The sequence below is a fragment of the Semicossyphus pulcher genome, unplaced genomic scaffold (genome assembly GCF_022749685.1).
Source record: "Semicossyphus pulcher isolate SPU_LCO1_2020_fin unplaced genomic scaffold, fSemPul1.0.p SCAF_26, whole genome shotgun sequence".
Taxonomy (NCBI): Eukaryota; Metazoa; Chordata; class Actinopteri; order Labriformes; family Labridae; genus Semicossyphus; species Semicossyphus pulcher.
The window spans coordinates 2,226,732-2,241,851 of NW_027211700.1; the positions used below are offsets into that span (position 1 = coordinate 2,226,732).

Consider the following 15,120-nt stretch of genomic DNA (forward strand, 5'->3'; position numbering starts at 1 on the left):
TGATTGCACCAAGTGAGGTAGTATTGAAAAGAGAAGGGGACCGAGCACTGACCCTTGAGGCACCCACTTCCAAGATCTCCCTGATCTCATAATAACTACTCGTTGCTTACTTTACTGGTCACACACACACACAGACGCACACACACACACACACACACAGAGCTAAATTGCTAAAACTGGTCGTAAGCTAGCTCAGCCAACGTAGCCAAACAACCCCATACTCTGTGTACTAATACACAAAATGACTTTAATCATTGTTCTCCTAATTTTAGAAAACATACAACTTGTACGACACTATTAGCATCAAGTACATTTTTTGATTATTGATGATTTAATCAGATTTTTTTCTGTAACATTGCCTCTGCTGACATGAAACACTTCCTACAGACACTATACATTCATATACCATCACAGAAGATCACCCTGCGCAAGCGTGAGAACTATAGTGTGCTTGTTTTTGCAAACTACAAAGCAGGTGCAGGCGCACAGAGAGAGATAGCGAGAGAGAGAGAAAGAGAAAGAAAGAAAGAAAGAGGGGCGAGAGGGAAAGAGAGAAATTGATCTAGACAATTCTTCTGCTTCTTGTGTGTGTTTCTACGACGCGCTGCTGCACTAAAATGTTGCCACCCCGAGTTAATTTGGTGTCTATGGCTCTGATTAAGATTAAGATGATGTTTCTCCGTGTGTTAGAACTGATCTTTTTCTTCTATTTTGCCTCTCACATTCCCATCACTTTATTCATCGACTTACAAGCGCTCCTGCCTGGATATGTGTACCCTCAGCTGGTACGTTTGTGCACCAGGAGAAAATAAAGACAGTAACTTTACATGTTACAGCTGTTTAACATTTTCAACATCTCTTTCCAGCTGAAAGATCTCCTGAGGTGGTACGCAGAGGAGTTCAAAGACCCGATGGTGCTGGATCCTCCGGAGTGGTTCAAGTCCTTCATTGTCTGCGAGGCTGTGGTTCAGTTGCCTTTCTATCTCATCGCAGCTCATGCCTTCCGGAAAGGTAAGTAAACCGAACAAAACACCTGGTAATTATGTAAAACCTGTGCTTTTTCTGCATGTAAAGAAAGTCTTGTGCAGGACCTGGCTTAAAATCTGGCCTCTTTAATCTTGCATTGTTCATTTAGGCCTACAGAGAAAACAGGCGCACTATCACAGTTAATTTTTTTTTGAATTGTATACCACACATGTTTTTATTCTGTATTATTATAGCAAACTCATTCAATAACGTCAGCATTTGCCTATGTGTAAGTTAAGAAATCCTATATTTACCGCTATTAATCAAACTTATCTGAAAGTATAAGTTGTAGAAAATATTTAACCAGTTGAGATCGCCTGAGAGAACAACAGTAAAGCTTTTGAGACTTAATGATTAGCGCTAAAAATACCAAATGTAAATATTTTTTGGCCTACTTTCGCCGTTAAAAGAGTGCACATTAAACTGACAGTTTTTCAAATGGAGTTTGGCGCGTCGCTTCCTCCCCCTGCAGACAGGAACAGAAAGTAGCTCAAACCTGACCTCTGTTGGATTTCTGCTGTTCTAACAGCTAAATGTTCACACCTACAGCTGAGGAGTGCACCACCTTTTAGGAGCTCGTCACTTTCAAACATACTATGACCCCTTGTTTTCTTCTGGCAGCATGTTGGATGTAACTTGTGATGTGAGCTGGGGCAGTCATCCTGTGATTAAAAACAGTGAATGTAAAACCTGTTATAACACAACAACCCTATTTGTTCTTTATCAGCGTTTAATTTGAGTCCTGTCAACGTGTTAGTCTTTTAATTATAAGTATAAAAAATGTAATAAAATGAATTAAATTCTGTAACCTATGACAATTATTCTTTTGTTCAGGCGGCTGTAGGTGGATCAGGACTCCTGCCATCGTTTACTCCACCCACATTGCCACCACGCTGGTCCCGATCCTCACTCACATCGTCTTCTATCAGTTCCCTCTGAAGCCTCACCCCGGACCCCAGACCGTGCTGGAGCGCTGGCTGCTGGTCTCTATTTACGCTTCGTACCTGCTGGTGCCTGTGCTGCTGCTCCTCACCATGCTGTTCTCCTCCTCCTACAACCCCAACCCCAACTCCAACCCCAACCCATACCCCGACTCCAGCTCCTTCTCCATCACACACATTTTCACCAAGGCCAAGAAGAAGTGACCTCCAACCAGAGATTTAATTCTCTCTGATTTTATGAGATATTTTTGTACCTTTCTGAACCTATGTGATGTGCATTTATTGGTCAGACTGAAAAACTCTGAAAAAAAAAGCTGTGAAATTTCCATTTTTAAAAGAGCCACTTCTGCTATTTCTCCTTCAAATTAAACGCTTGTTTGTTGTTTTTAACAGAACCAAAGTTGTACATTATTTTTATATATGTGTCGGGCTGTTTTGCATTTGTCATTTGCACATTATTAGTACACTTCACAGTCTTATTTGCCCTCTTTATATAGTAAAATACACAGAGGTAGCAGTTACAGGTGCATTTATACATCATATAAAGGGTCCTGCTAACCGTGAAACAGGAAGAGTTTTTAATGCAACGCTCTTAGCAAAGACTTTAACTATCTTTAGACCGCATACAGTGTAAAACACATCCTTATAATTGTACTGGGCTGCTGTAAGTCTGAATAACGTTAAAGTTCATCTGCTCCTTTGCTCCAATCCACAAAAACCCTGAAATATGAGAAGAGGCATTTAAAGAAAGGCAATCAAATTAAAAACACTGAGCAATAAAGCAGGAACAAAAGAGCGAGCAAAGGAAGCGAGTATCTTGAGGGAACATAGCGGCTGGGGTTATGTCAGATACAGGAACACTGGGCATTACACTTGCAGTGCTGGACACTTCCAATCATACGAGTTAGAAAAGGCCACCCTCAAGTTTTTCAACTAAAAGGCATCCAAGAAGGTACATTATAATAATTTCTCCACTACAGGGGGATCCTAAAGGGCACCTTATCTTGTTTTTTTTGGCTTTCCACACGTTTTCTCCGCTAGGAGAGCAACCTGGAGGGAACGTTATCATGTTTTATCCACTGGACAGGTATCCTAAAGGGCACTTTAAACCAGTTTTATCTATAATAGCGACCACATTGAAGGGGGCACTGCTGCTCAACTTGGTTGAGAGTCCCAGTTCAGACGTAGTGGGCCTTTCTGTGTGGAGTCTGCATGTTCTCCCCGTGCATGCGTGGGTTCCTTCCGGGAACTCCGGCTTCCTCCCACAGTCCAAAGACATGCTCGTTAGGTTCATCTGTGACTCTAAATCACCCGTAGGTGTGAGCGTGAGTGTGACAGGTTGTCTGTCTCTGTGTGTCAGCCCTGTGATTGACCGGCGATCAGTCCAGGGTGTACCCCGCTGGTATGGTCTCCAGCCCCCCGTGACCCTAAACACGGTAAGCGGTATAGATGATGGATGGTTGGAAACTGGAAATATTTTGTGCAGTTATGGTCACATCTTGTAACAATTCCATAAACTTGTAAACACTTGATATATGTAGGCCTGTGAGTTAAAGTTAGACTCTTGTGTCTATGAAGGGCAAATGTCATGATATTTTTTTTTATATTTATTTATTTCTATATTGTGTGAAGGTGTGTGTGCGTGTGTGTGTGTGTGTGTGAGAGAGAGAGAGAGAGAGAGAGAGAGAGAGAGAGAGAGAGAGAGTGTGTGTGTGTGTGTGTGTTGAGGGAAATTTAGAGAATTCTTCTACTGCTTGTGTAAATTTTTATGAATTATTACTTTTTCTTGCTTTTACACTAAATTTTAGCTTTTGCTTTGATTTTTAACTTAAATAATATGTTTCATCACATCATGCTGTAAATATTTGTTATTTTCCAGACGCACCTAAAGCAGCATGCACCTTTGCCCTCTTCCATTTGGGCCGAATGGTGCGTTCAGGAACGCCCCTCTCCCTCCTGCGAGCCAATGGGATCTATTCTTGGAACACGCGTTTCTACGACACACTGCTGCACTAAATTTGGTCTCTCCGAGTTTGTTTTGTGTCACTTGCTCTTAACAAGTTTAAGATAATGACTCTCCGTGTGTTAGAAATTATCTTTTTCTTCTATTTTGCCTCTCACATTCCTATCACTTTATTTATCGACTTACAAGCGCTGCTGCCCGAACATGTGTACCCTCAGCCGGTAAGTTTCTGCAGCAGGAGGAAAGACAGACAGACAGACAGACAGTGCCTGTGCATGTTACAGCTGTTGTCACACCTTGAATCTCTCTTTCCACCAGCTAATAGATCTCCTGAGATGGTACGCAGAGGAGTTCAAAGACCCGATGGTGCTGGATCCTCCGGAGTGGTTCAAGTCCTTCATTTTCTGCGAGGCTCTGATTCAGTTGCCTTTCTTTCCATTCGCAGCTTATGCCTTCCTGAAAGGTAAGTAAACCGACCAAAACACCAGGTATTAATTGTGTAAAACCTGTGCTTTTGCTGCATAACGATTGTCTTGTGCCAGACCTCTTTCAAAAACCCATCTGTTTAATGCTACATTGTTCGTTTACAGAAAAACAGGTGCATTCACAGACAATAACGACTTTTTGGAATTGTATACGACCCATGTTGAATTCGGCGTTAATTTAGCCAACTTATCCAATAACATATCCACATTAGTCTACGTAGTAGTTCACAATACCGTCTATGGATCCCTATTTAAACGTATGATTAAGTAGTTAAAGGAAATAATTCATTTTTTCAGAACGTCTTGGAGAACCACAGTTACACGTGTTGAACTTAAAATACAAGCACTTACGATGTTACTTATTTTATCTTTTACCTACTGTAAACTTCAACCGAGTGCGCTTTAAACTAACAGTTTTTCAAACGGAGTTTGGCGCACTGAAGACAGGAAGACAGAACAGAAACTAGCTCAAACCTGACCTCTGTTGGATTTTTGCTGTACTAACACAAGTAAACTTTCAGGCCTACAGCTGAGCATTTTAATCACTTTCTTGAACTAAACTGCAGAAAGCCTTGCAAACCATGCGAAAAGATAAATGTTGCAAGAAGTAAAAAACCCAAAAACCCAGAGATCACATGCAAGTCCAGGCCTCCAGGAGGCGCTGAGTGGAACTGAATTTTGTAACATATGTAATGGAGAAAATAATTTACACAGAAGTTTGCTCTAGATCTGCTTACGGTAACGTTGGCGTTACTCCCCCGCTGAGTCCCATCTCACAACTCTGACCTCCGGGCAGTCGAGCCAGCTGACTGAGCTAGCTACCTGAGCAAACTAGCTAACAGCAGCTAAACTTAGCAGCAGCATTTACTTTCCCAAAGATGTCTGACCATTAAAAACATTTGGGAGAAAAAGGTCACGCTTGGTTCGAAGGCCTCAGGGAGGTCTAGTCTTTAGCAACTCTCTGCTCCAGCTGCGTCTTCAGTTTTGTGGTCTGATAATAAATAAATCTTGTTCTCGTTCTTTCCTCCTTACAGGCCTGAAGCGCTTCTCTTTAGCTGAATAGATATGCAGCGTTTTTTGTTGCAGTTGTTTTCTGGGTTTGAGAGTTTTTGGTCATGCATCAATGTATTTGCAGCACTTTTTCTGTAAATGTATTTGTGCAGCCTGGTTTTTCATTTGCAGCACATACCTGTCCTATTTGTTTTGGATCATTGTATGTTTTTTGATGTGCATTGTTTCTGAAGCTGCAGCCCGTTTCTCCTAAAGGAAATCTTTCGGGCTGGTGCAGCATGTTTGCGCTTGTCAGCCACCGACTGGCCTAACAAACTGCTGTTCTGCTCTTGATGCTCCAAAGCAGGGTTCTCGTTTCACCAAGTCAGACCTGAACCTGCTGCAGCTGATCAAAGCGGGGAAGGAGGGCGTCTTCTACCAGGCCAGGATGTCCAGAGGGACGTGTAAAGGCCACAACATGTTCACCTGCAAGATCAGCAAGGAAGGTACAAACTTCTCTGATGCTTTAGACCTACAGGAAGGAAGATGTGAACAGATAAATGGAATGCATTTAATCCTTTTATCATTAATTTAACCTTCTTGTTACGAGGAATATTCCAATTTAGATACAAACTCTGTTTCTGACCAATACAGCAGCTTAAAAGGGTAATAATGGGTTTGAGTTACCAAAGGCTGCAGCTACTGAATGTTTCATCTGTGTTTGGACCCAAATGCAGCACACTTCAGAGCGGGGATCGTTAGCAATAATCGTTTCTTAGATTCAGCAGGCACGGGAAAAACAGGCAGGTAATTGGAGAGTGTGTTTAGGAGTTATCAAACACACACTAACGCAAAACTTAATGCACGGCAACAGTACAGAGGAGACAGGCAGGCAGGAGACATGGTCAGGGAAGCAGCAGGTCCAGAAAGCACTCAGTATAATCAGACAAACAAAGGAGCAGACAGAAGGTAAGCTGGGCCAGGCGGAGATTCAGGGAGCCAGCAGGTAGGTGTCCACAGGAGGCACACACAGGGACAATTGTGGCAAAACGGGAAGTCTCTGAGCCAGGAAACAACAGGTTGGTAGTCAGGAAAACTCACAGGGCAGCGTCATATCAGGAGAACACCAAGCAGACAGGGGAAGAGGCAGAACTCGTGGTCAGGTGAGGGGATTTCCGGGATTATGATAAGGCTGGCAGGTCAGAGGTAAACAAGGTCGGCAACGGGCATGAGCAAAGGATAATGCAGAAGTATAGATGAGGGTATCATCTGCATACAATTGAATATTTGTAATGGTGACATTGAAACATACTTAACTTTTAAGCCTGATGTCTTGTAGTTTAATTACAGAGCTATAGTTTATTATATCTTATCTTATCTTATTTTCTCGAGGCTTCCGTCCCAAGCATGTGGACATGGAGGTTTCCATCATGAGGAAACTGGTGCACCACAAGAACATCCTGCAGCTACTGGACTGGAACACCTCCGAGGGTGGGTCGCTTTTACACAGACTTTTATTTGTTCCTTTTAGAAAGGTAATAGATGAAGGTGCATTTACTCCATCATCTCTCTGTGTTTATGCAGAGCCGTGCATTCTGATCATGGAGTACGTGAGCTACGGCACCCTGAGGACCTTCCTGCAGACTAACAGAGTCAGCCTGAGTGCAGACCAGGAGCTGCAGAGCCTCCTCACTATCGCCTCCTACCACATCGCTCTGGCCATGCAGCACCTGCGCTCCAAAATGGTGACAACTTAATAACCATAACACTAATATTAAACTTTACACACAGTTCAACACCCATCCAAGTTTCTTAAGATGTGGGGACCTTTTATTGAGTATATTAAGAAGGAGAGACGTCAACCTGGGATCTACCTGTACTAGATTGCTTTGTCTTGCACTGTGCTGAGCTGCAGTGTTTCTGACCTTGTGTATTTGCAGCGCATTTGATGTTAATGCTTTTGTTTCGGCTTTTGGCAGCACGTTTTTTTACACTTGTAGCGCATTTCAGTCGTTGCATTTGTTTTGGACTTTTGCACCTACCTACCCACCAACCCACCTATCTATCTACCCACCCATTTACCCACCCACCGACCCACTTACCCATCTACCTACCTACCTACTAGACTGCTTTGTCTTGCATTATTTTTGACCTTGTGTATTTACAGTGTGTTTGATGTTAATGCTTTTCTTACGCCTTTTTGCAGCACCTTTTTTTTTTTCATTTGCAGCTCCTTTAAGTTGTTGCATTTTTTTGGACTTTTTCGTGTGTTTCATTTTCAAATGGGAGTTTCATCAAATGGAAACCTTTTGGGCCGTTGAAGCAGGATGGCCCTTGTCGGCCACCGTAGTATTGACCCTTTCCAAAAGTAACCTGGATTTAGAGGCACAAAAGTCACGTGTTTCTAATGTGCTCTCTCTTGCAGATTCTTCACTGTGACTTGGCTCTGAGGAACATCATGGTCAATAAGTTTCCCTGGGAGGTGAAGGGTGGGCGAGTTCGGTCTGGCCCGAGACTTATCAAGCATGGCGAGCCGACGCAGCAGCCGCTGGAGAAACCCACGGGTAAGACAGTAACACACACACATCCATCCATCCATTATCCATACCGCTTATCCTGTTCAGGGTTGCGGGGGGCTGGAGCCTATCCCAGCTGTCATTGAGTGAGAGGCGGGGTTACACCCTGGACTGATCGCCAGTCAATCACAGAGCTGACACAAAGAGACAGACAACCTGTCACTCTCACTCTCACCAATGAACCTAACGAACATGTTTTTGGACTGTGGGAGGAAGCCTGAGGACCCAGAGGGAACCCACGCATGCACGGGGAGAACATGCAGACTCCACACAGAAAGACCCACTACGTCTGAAGCGGGATTCAAACCAGGAACCTTCTAGCAGCCCTACCCAGCTGGAAATGTTTTGTTCTCAGAACGTTCTGAGAATGTTACGTGCAGTGTTTTCAATAGCAGGAGAACGTTCTCTGAAAACGTCTTCAGAAAGTGAGAATGTTCAAATCACATTTCAGGAACGTTTTATAATCACGTTCTGATAGTTCAGGCCGAACTAACATCCTGAAAAGATCCTCAGCATGTTGCAGTCAGCATGTTCTACCTTTGTTTTTATGTCACATTGAGCAAATGTTTTATAAAAGGCGTTCTGACGTCCCAGGCCTCGACAACATCCTGAAAACATCCTCAGAATGTTGAGGTTAAAACGTTTTGTCTTAGTTTAAGTTTTAACGTTAGAAGAACTTTATTTGAAATGATAAACATCCTTGAAACGTTCTTTGAATATTAGATTGAAACATTTTCTTTCCAACGTAATTAGAACTTGTAGATAATGTTAGCTGATGTTATGGGAGCGTTTCCTGCCTGCTGGTTAACCACTACACTACCGTGCAGCCCTAACACAACCATGCATGCATATGACCCCTATTTTACCTGGAATCTTCTGCTACACAAAATCAGTCTATATTCTGTATTTGTGTGCGCAGGTGTGTCTATATGTGTGTGTGTGGGGGGGGCTTTAGCAACATCCTCTGCAACAGGAAGTGTCAGAGACTTGTGGCTGTGTTTCAGAGGAAGAATGGGAGTAACTTTTGACACATACACTGAGGTTACGTATTATTTCCACCATGAGGTCACGTGTTATCTGAAACAATCCCAATAAGAACACAGTAAACTAACATTTTACACTGTTTTAAAACATCTTTACGTGTTGCTCTTTGGTTCCGTTGTGTGTTGAACCCCTACAGCAGCGTGTGCCGCTGCGCTGGTACCCACCCGAGTACTTCAAAAACAACTACTACAGCTTCAAAGGAGACGTGTGGGCGTTTGGCATCGTGCTGTGGGAGATGCAGACATTTGGTGAGTCGGTGTCTCATGTCATTTAGACTTTTTCTCACCTCTTTGTTTTAAAGGAAGGATATATTTCCAAAACAATTACATTTAGTCTGCAAGAAACTGCTCAAATTACTATATACAGATAATTTTGAAATTAAAACATACTTTATTAAAACATATAGATATATATATATATATATATATGTATGGTAGGTTTGTTTTACTTCAGTGTACCTCATATGTAATGTCTTTGTTGAAACGTTTCCAGGTACACTGCCGTACCCAAACCTGGACACGTCAGATGCAGTGGTGTACCACATCTGTATTGGTCACAAAAACACAAACCCAGACGGCTGCAGACCAGAGATGTGAGTAAAAAGTAGAAACTAAACTGATTTAAAAAACTGCATTTGACCAAAAATACACCAAAAACATGATCAGCAAATGATCGTTTCATTGATTGGATTTTTGCTTGAAATGTTAAAAATCAGTATTTGAAATGACAATGTCATTTGTATGTATCGTAATTAACACTGACTTTGCCTTCACTATGAACCCTCAGACTTCACATCATGAGAGAGTGTTGGTTGGAGCCGTACACGCTGAGACCCTCGTTCACAGACATCGTCTGCATGCTGGAGAACATCATGGAAAACGATGCAGTGAGGAACAGATAATCTCAGTCACCAGTGAACGTGCATTTGAAACGGAAAATGAAGATATTTCTTGTGCACTGCTTCTATGTTATGTATAAGTTACTGCAGTTTTTAAAGAAGATATTTGCTTTTGTCTTCTTGTTTCTGCAGGACTATGTGGACGTTGAGAGTCCGCAGATGTTGGTGAAGGAAGATACTGAATATCATGAAGCTAAAGGTCTGCGAGCAGCCAGCGTCAGCATGGAGGACACGAACACTGTCTAAATATATTTACCAAGGCATCAGATCGAGGAGATTTATCGACAGCTGTGTGCATTTTAAAACTTTTGAAGCTACATTTAAAAATGGGTGCAGATTTTTGCCCACTGTCTGATATAAAGTAACTAAGGTGAACACAAATACGTAACTCAACAGAACATGTGACATCACAAGGATGATGAAAATGATGTCATTGTATAATCTTGTTAAACACTGTTAATCATTAGTCATGTTTATGTTTTTACTTTAACTTTTTCTTTTTCTATTTATCCTTTTTTTTAAAGATATAATTAAAGCAACTATTTTAAATGTGATGTGTATTATTGACCTTTATCACTAGACTGCCATAATAAAAGCTCTACACATGTTAACTTACATGTTATGATAATATATAAGTTATTGTTGTTCATTTCTTGTTGTTTCTCAGACATCGATGACGTGCAGGTGATGAAAGAACCTCCGTTGACACCGACTTGTCTGCATAAAAATAGGTTTATTACAAAGGATCAGCATCGATCAGGCTTCTAGAATACCTGGGAGAACACCCTCAGCCAAATGAGTGTCTCCCTGAAACACAGTTCAACATGCTCTTATATATGATGGCAGTGAGTGCATGTTTCTCTCATCCTGTTGTTTAGACCAGGCGGGGACCCCTCGTCCTTCAGGTTGAAAAGCACTGATTCATCTTTAAAAACAGGATATATATACCATTGTTTTACTTCTGCCTACTTCACACATTCCAGAGACACTATCATGAGCAACTCACATCTCAGGTCAGATACTACATTATAAAACATACAGTAAAAATATATGTTTTTATCACATTGTCTCCACTAACAGGGCGCCCTGACGAGAACATTATCAATGTTCGGTTAAGAATCTCAGTTGCGTGACCATCTCAAGATGTTTTGATGATTGATTTAACTTCTATGGACCTTTTATTAAAAAAACAATTAGCCCACAGGTCCGTCACAAAAACCCCAAGATATTCTGCCAGCAAATGGGGCGGACCATTCCGGGGGCTGTTGTCGTGGTTACTGCCCCTTCAAGAAAGTAGCTGTTACTCCTCACAGTCTTATAATCCTGAGGTAAAAGTGTCAACATCTTTTTGTTATTGTCATCATTATATGTTGCTATTTTCTCAACATTCCCGCCTAGTTAGGCAAAAAATAAAAATTGGATCACATTTCATAATCTTAATTTATATTTCTTAGTAGAGGCAAATTAAAATGTCATATTTGCCAGATCTTTCAACGATGGAGACAGCAGGGAATGAAGTCAGTAGGAGCCAACAAACAGCTTCAAGTGTGATCGGACACTGGTGCTGACAGGCAGTGCACAGGGGGCTTTTCTTTATACATATAATTATTATCATCAGCAACATCAACAAGGCATCCTCGATGTCATCATCGTCAATAGCTTCAATATCATTAAGGTCAGAGGTGTTCATAAAGAGCTGGGTCTGTATCTTCTTCTTAAAGGTGAAAGGGACTCTGCGGACCGAAAGGATTTTGAGTCTAGTTAGAGACTTAGGGCCCTGTTGTGATGGGAGTAACAGGCGCCTTTCATTGGCAGAGCGTAGTGGAGTGTGCATGCAGGAAGGCCTGCCAGTAGGGAGTCGCAGTAGCCAATGCGTGATATCACGAGAGCCTGTACCAGCAGTTGGGTTGCATGCACTGAAAGGTTGGGTCTGATCTTCCTGATGTTGTAAAGCGCAAATCGACAGGACCGAGCAATCGAGGCCACATGAATTATGCTCCCAGGTTCAGGGCAGACTTCAGTGGGTATGAGTTCAGTTTGTCGAGCTGGATATTGATCTGTGGTTGCATGGAGGGACTGGCTGGGATGACAAGGAGCTCAGTCTTGGATAAGTTGAGCTGAAGGTGGCGTTCCTTCATCCATTTAGAGATATTGGCGAAGCATGTCTAGATCCATGCCAGGGCTGTAGTGTCGTCTGGTGGGAATGACAGGAAGAGCTGGGTATCGTCCACATAGCAATGGCATGAGAAACCACGGGAGCGAATGATTGCACCAAGTGAGGTAGTATTGAAAAGAGAAGGGGACCGAGCACTGACCCTTGAGGCACCCACTTCCAAGATCTCCCTGATCTCATAATAACTACTCGTTGCTTACTTTACTGGTCACACACACACACACACACACACACACACACACACACACACAGAGCTAAATTGCTAAAACTGGTCGTAAGCTAGCTCAGCCAACGTAGCCAAACAACCCCATACTCTGTGTACTAATACACAAAATGACTTTAATCATTGTTCTCCTAATTTTAGAAAACATACAACTTGTACGACACTATTAGCATCAAGTACATTTTTTGATTATTGATGATTTAATCAGATTTTTTTCTGTAACATTGCCTCTGCTGACATGAAACACTTCCTACAGACACTATACATTCATATACCATCACAGAAGATCACCCTGCGCAAGCGTGAGAACTATAGTGTGCTTGTTTTCGCAAACTACAAAGCAGGTGCAGGCGCACAGAGAGAGATAGCGAGAGAGAGAGAAAGAGAAAGAAAGAAAGAAAGAGGGGCGAGAGGGAAAGAGAGAAATTGATCTAGACAATTCTTCTGCTTCTTGTGTGTGTTTCTACGACGCGCTGCTGCACTAAAATGTTGCCACCCCGAGTTAATTTGGTGTCTATGGCTCTGATTAAGATTAAGATGATGTTTCTCCGTGTGTTAGAACTGATCTTTTTCTTCTATTTTGCCTCTCACATTCCCATCACTTTATTCATCGACTTACAAGCGCTCCTGCCTGGATATGTGTACCCTCAGCTGGTACGTTTGTGCACCAGGAGAAAATAAAGACAGTAACTTTACATGTTACAGCTGTTTAACATTTTCAACATCTCTTTCCAGCTGAAAGATCTCCTGAGGTGGTACGCAGAGGAGTTCAAAGACCCGATGGTGCTGGATCCTCCGGAGTGGTTCAAGTCCTTCATTGTCTGCGAGGCTGTGGTTCAGTTGCCTTTCTATCTCATCGCAGCTCATGCCTTCCGGAAAGGTAAGTAAACCGAACAAAACACCTGGTAATTATGTAAAACCTGTGCTTTTTCTGCATGTAAAGAAAGTCTTGTGCAGGACCTGGCTTAAAATCTGGCCTCTTTAATCTTGCATTGTTCATTTAGGCCTACAGAGAAAACAGGCGCACTATCACAGTTAATTTTTTTTTGAATTGTATACCACACATGTTTTTATTCTGTATTATTATAGCAAACTCATTCAATAACGTCAGCATTTGCCTATGTGTAAGTAAAGAAATCCTATATTTACCGCTATTAATCAAACTTATCTGAAAGTATAAGTTGTAGAAAATATTTAACCAGTTGAGATCGCCTGAGAGAACAACAGTAAAGCTTTTGAGACTTAATGATTAGCGCTAAAAATACCAAATGTAAATATTTTTTGGCCTACTTGCGCCGTTAAAAGAGTGCACATTAAACTGACAGTTTTTCAAATGGAGTTTGGCGCGTCGCTTCCTCCCCCTGCAGACAGGAACAGAAAGTAGCTCAAACCTGACCTCTGTTGGATTTCTGCTGTTCTAACAGCTAAATGTTCACACCTACAGCTGAGGAGTGCACCACCTTTTAGGAGCTCGTCACTTTCAAACATACTATGACCCCTTGTTTTCTTCTGGCAGCATGTTGGATGTAACTTGTGATGTGAGCTGGGGCAGTCATCCTGTGATTAAAAACAGTGAATGTAAAACCTGTTATGACACAACAACCCTATTTGTTCTTTATCAGCGTTTAATTTGAGTCCTGTCAACGTGTTAGTCTTTTAATTATAAGTATAAAAAATGTAATAAAATGAATTAAATTCTGTAACCTATGACAATTATTCTTTTGTTCAGGCGGCTGTAGGTGGATCAGGACTCCTGCCATCGTTTACTCCACCCACGTTGCCACCACGCTGGTCCCGATCCTCGCTCACATCTTCTTCTATCAGTTCCCTCTGAAGCCTCACCCCGGACCCCAGACCGTGCTGGAGCGCTGGCTGCTGGTCTCTATTTACGCTTCGTACCTGCTGGTGCCTGTGCTGCTGCTCCTCACCATGCTGTTCTCCTCCTCCTACAACCCCAACCCCAACTCCAACCCCAACCCATACCCCGACTCCAGCTCCATCTCCATCACACACATTTTCACCAAGGCCAAGAAGAAGTGACCTCCAACCAGAGATTTAATTCTCTCTGATTTTATGAGATATTTTTGTACCTTTCTGAACCTATGTGATGTGCATTTATTGGTCAGACTGAAAAACTCTGAAAAAAAAGCTGTGAAATGTCCATTTTTAAAAGAGCCACTTCTGCTATTTCTCCTTCAAATTAAACGCTTGTTTGTTGTTTTTAACAGAACCAAAGTTGTACATTATTTTTATATATGTGTCGGGCTGTTTTGCATTTGTCATTTGCACATTATTAGTACACTTCACAGTCTTATTTGCCCTCTTTATATAGTAAAATACACAGAGGTAGCAGTTACAGGTGCATTTATACATCATATAAAGGGTCCTGCTAACCGTGAAACAGGAAGAGTTTTTAATGCAACGCTCTTAGCAAAGACTTTAACTATCTTTAGACCGCATACAGTGTAAAACACATCCTTATAATTGTACTGGGCTGCTGTAAGTCTGAATAACGTTAAAGTTCATCTGCTCCTTTGCTCCAATCCACAAAAACCCTGAAATATGAGAAGAGGCATTTAAAGAAAGGCAATCAAATTAAAAACACTGAGCAATAAAGCAGGAACAAAAGAGCAAGCAAAGGAAGCGAGTATCTTGAGGGAACATAGCGGCTGGGGTTATGTCAGATACAGGAACACTGGGCATTAAACTTGCAGTGCTGGACACTTCCAATCATTCGAGTTAGAAAAGGCCACCCTCAAGTTTTTCAACTAAAAGGCATCCAAGAAGGTACATTATCATAA

At 42.0% G+C, this 15,120-nt stretch overlaps 3 protein-coding genes across 3 annotated transcripts; all 3 read left to right on the forward strand.

The window, feature by feature from the left end:
* Positions 1-401: 401 nt before the first annotated feature.
* Positions 402-2,332, forward strand: LOC138604696 (sigma intracellular receptor 2-like). Its single transcript, XM_069676667.1, has 3 exons — positions 402-785; positions 867-1,011; positions 1,861-2,332. Exons 1-3 carry the CDS (start codon positions 618-620, stop codon positions 2,169-2,171), a joined length of 624 nt encoding a protein of 207 aa, XP_069532768.1. The 5' UTR covers positions 402-617; the 3' UTR covers positions 2,172-2,332.
* Positions 2,333-3,034: 702 nt separating this feature from the next.
* On the forward strand, positions 3,035-10,503 carry LOC138604532 (tyrosine kinase receptor Cad96Ca-like). The gene is given in 13 exon segments (XM_069676463.1): positions 3,035-3,054; positions 3,328-3,403; positions 4,249-4,393; positions 4,521-4,528; positions 5,773-5,911; positions 6,798-6,896; positions 6,990-7,150; positions 7,831-7,893; positions 7,895-7,969; positions 9,162-9,273; positions 9,518-9,617; positions 9,812-9,911; positions 10,056-10,503. Coding segments are annotated over 13 exon segments (1,212 nt in total). The 3' UTR covers positions 10,170-10,503.
* Positions 10,504-12,681: 2,178 nt separating this feature from the next.
* Positions 12,682-14,534, forward strand: LOC138604629 (sigma intracellular receptor 2-like). Its single transcript, XM_069676585.1, has 3 exons — positions 12,682-12,973; positions 13,055-13,199; positions 14,049-14,534. The coding sequence occupies exons 1-3, from the start codon at positions 12,806-12,808 to the stop codon at positions 14,357-14,359; spliced, it is 624 nt and encodes a 207-aa protein (XP_069532686.1). The 5' UTR covers positions 12,682-12,805; the 3' UTR covers positions 14,360-14,534.
* Positions 14,535-15,120: the final 586 nt, after the last annotated feature.

Excerpts from the sequence above, each read along its gene's own strand:
- LOC138604696 (XM_069676667.1), top strand. The coding sequence starts at position 618 with ATGTTGCCACCCCGAGTTAATTTGGTGTCTATGGCTCTGATTAAGATT. Across the intron at positions 786-866 it reads GATATGTGTACCCTCAGCTG|CTGAAAGATCTCCTGAGGTG; the intron begins GTACGTTTGTGC and ends ATCTCTTTCCAG. Across the intron at positions 1,012-1,860 it reads AGCTCATGCCTTCCGGAAAG|GCGGCTGTAGGTGGATCAGG; the intron begins GTAAGTAAACCG and ends TCTTTTGTTCAG.
- LOC138604629 (XM_069676585.1), top strand. The coding sequence starts at position 12,806 with ATGTTGCCACCCCGAGTTAATTTGGTGTCTATGGCTCTGATTAAGATT. Across the intron at positions 12,974-13,054 it reads GATATGTGTACCCTCAGCTG|CTGAAAGATCTCCTGAGGTG; the intron begins GTACGTTTGTGC and ends ATCTCTTTCCAG. Across the intron at positions 13,200-14,048 it reads AGCTCATGCCTTCCGGAAAG|GCGGCTGTAGGTGGATCAGG; the intron begins GTAAGTAAACCG and ends TCTTTTGTTCAG.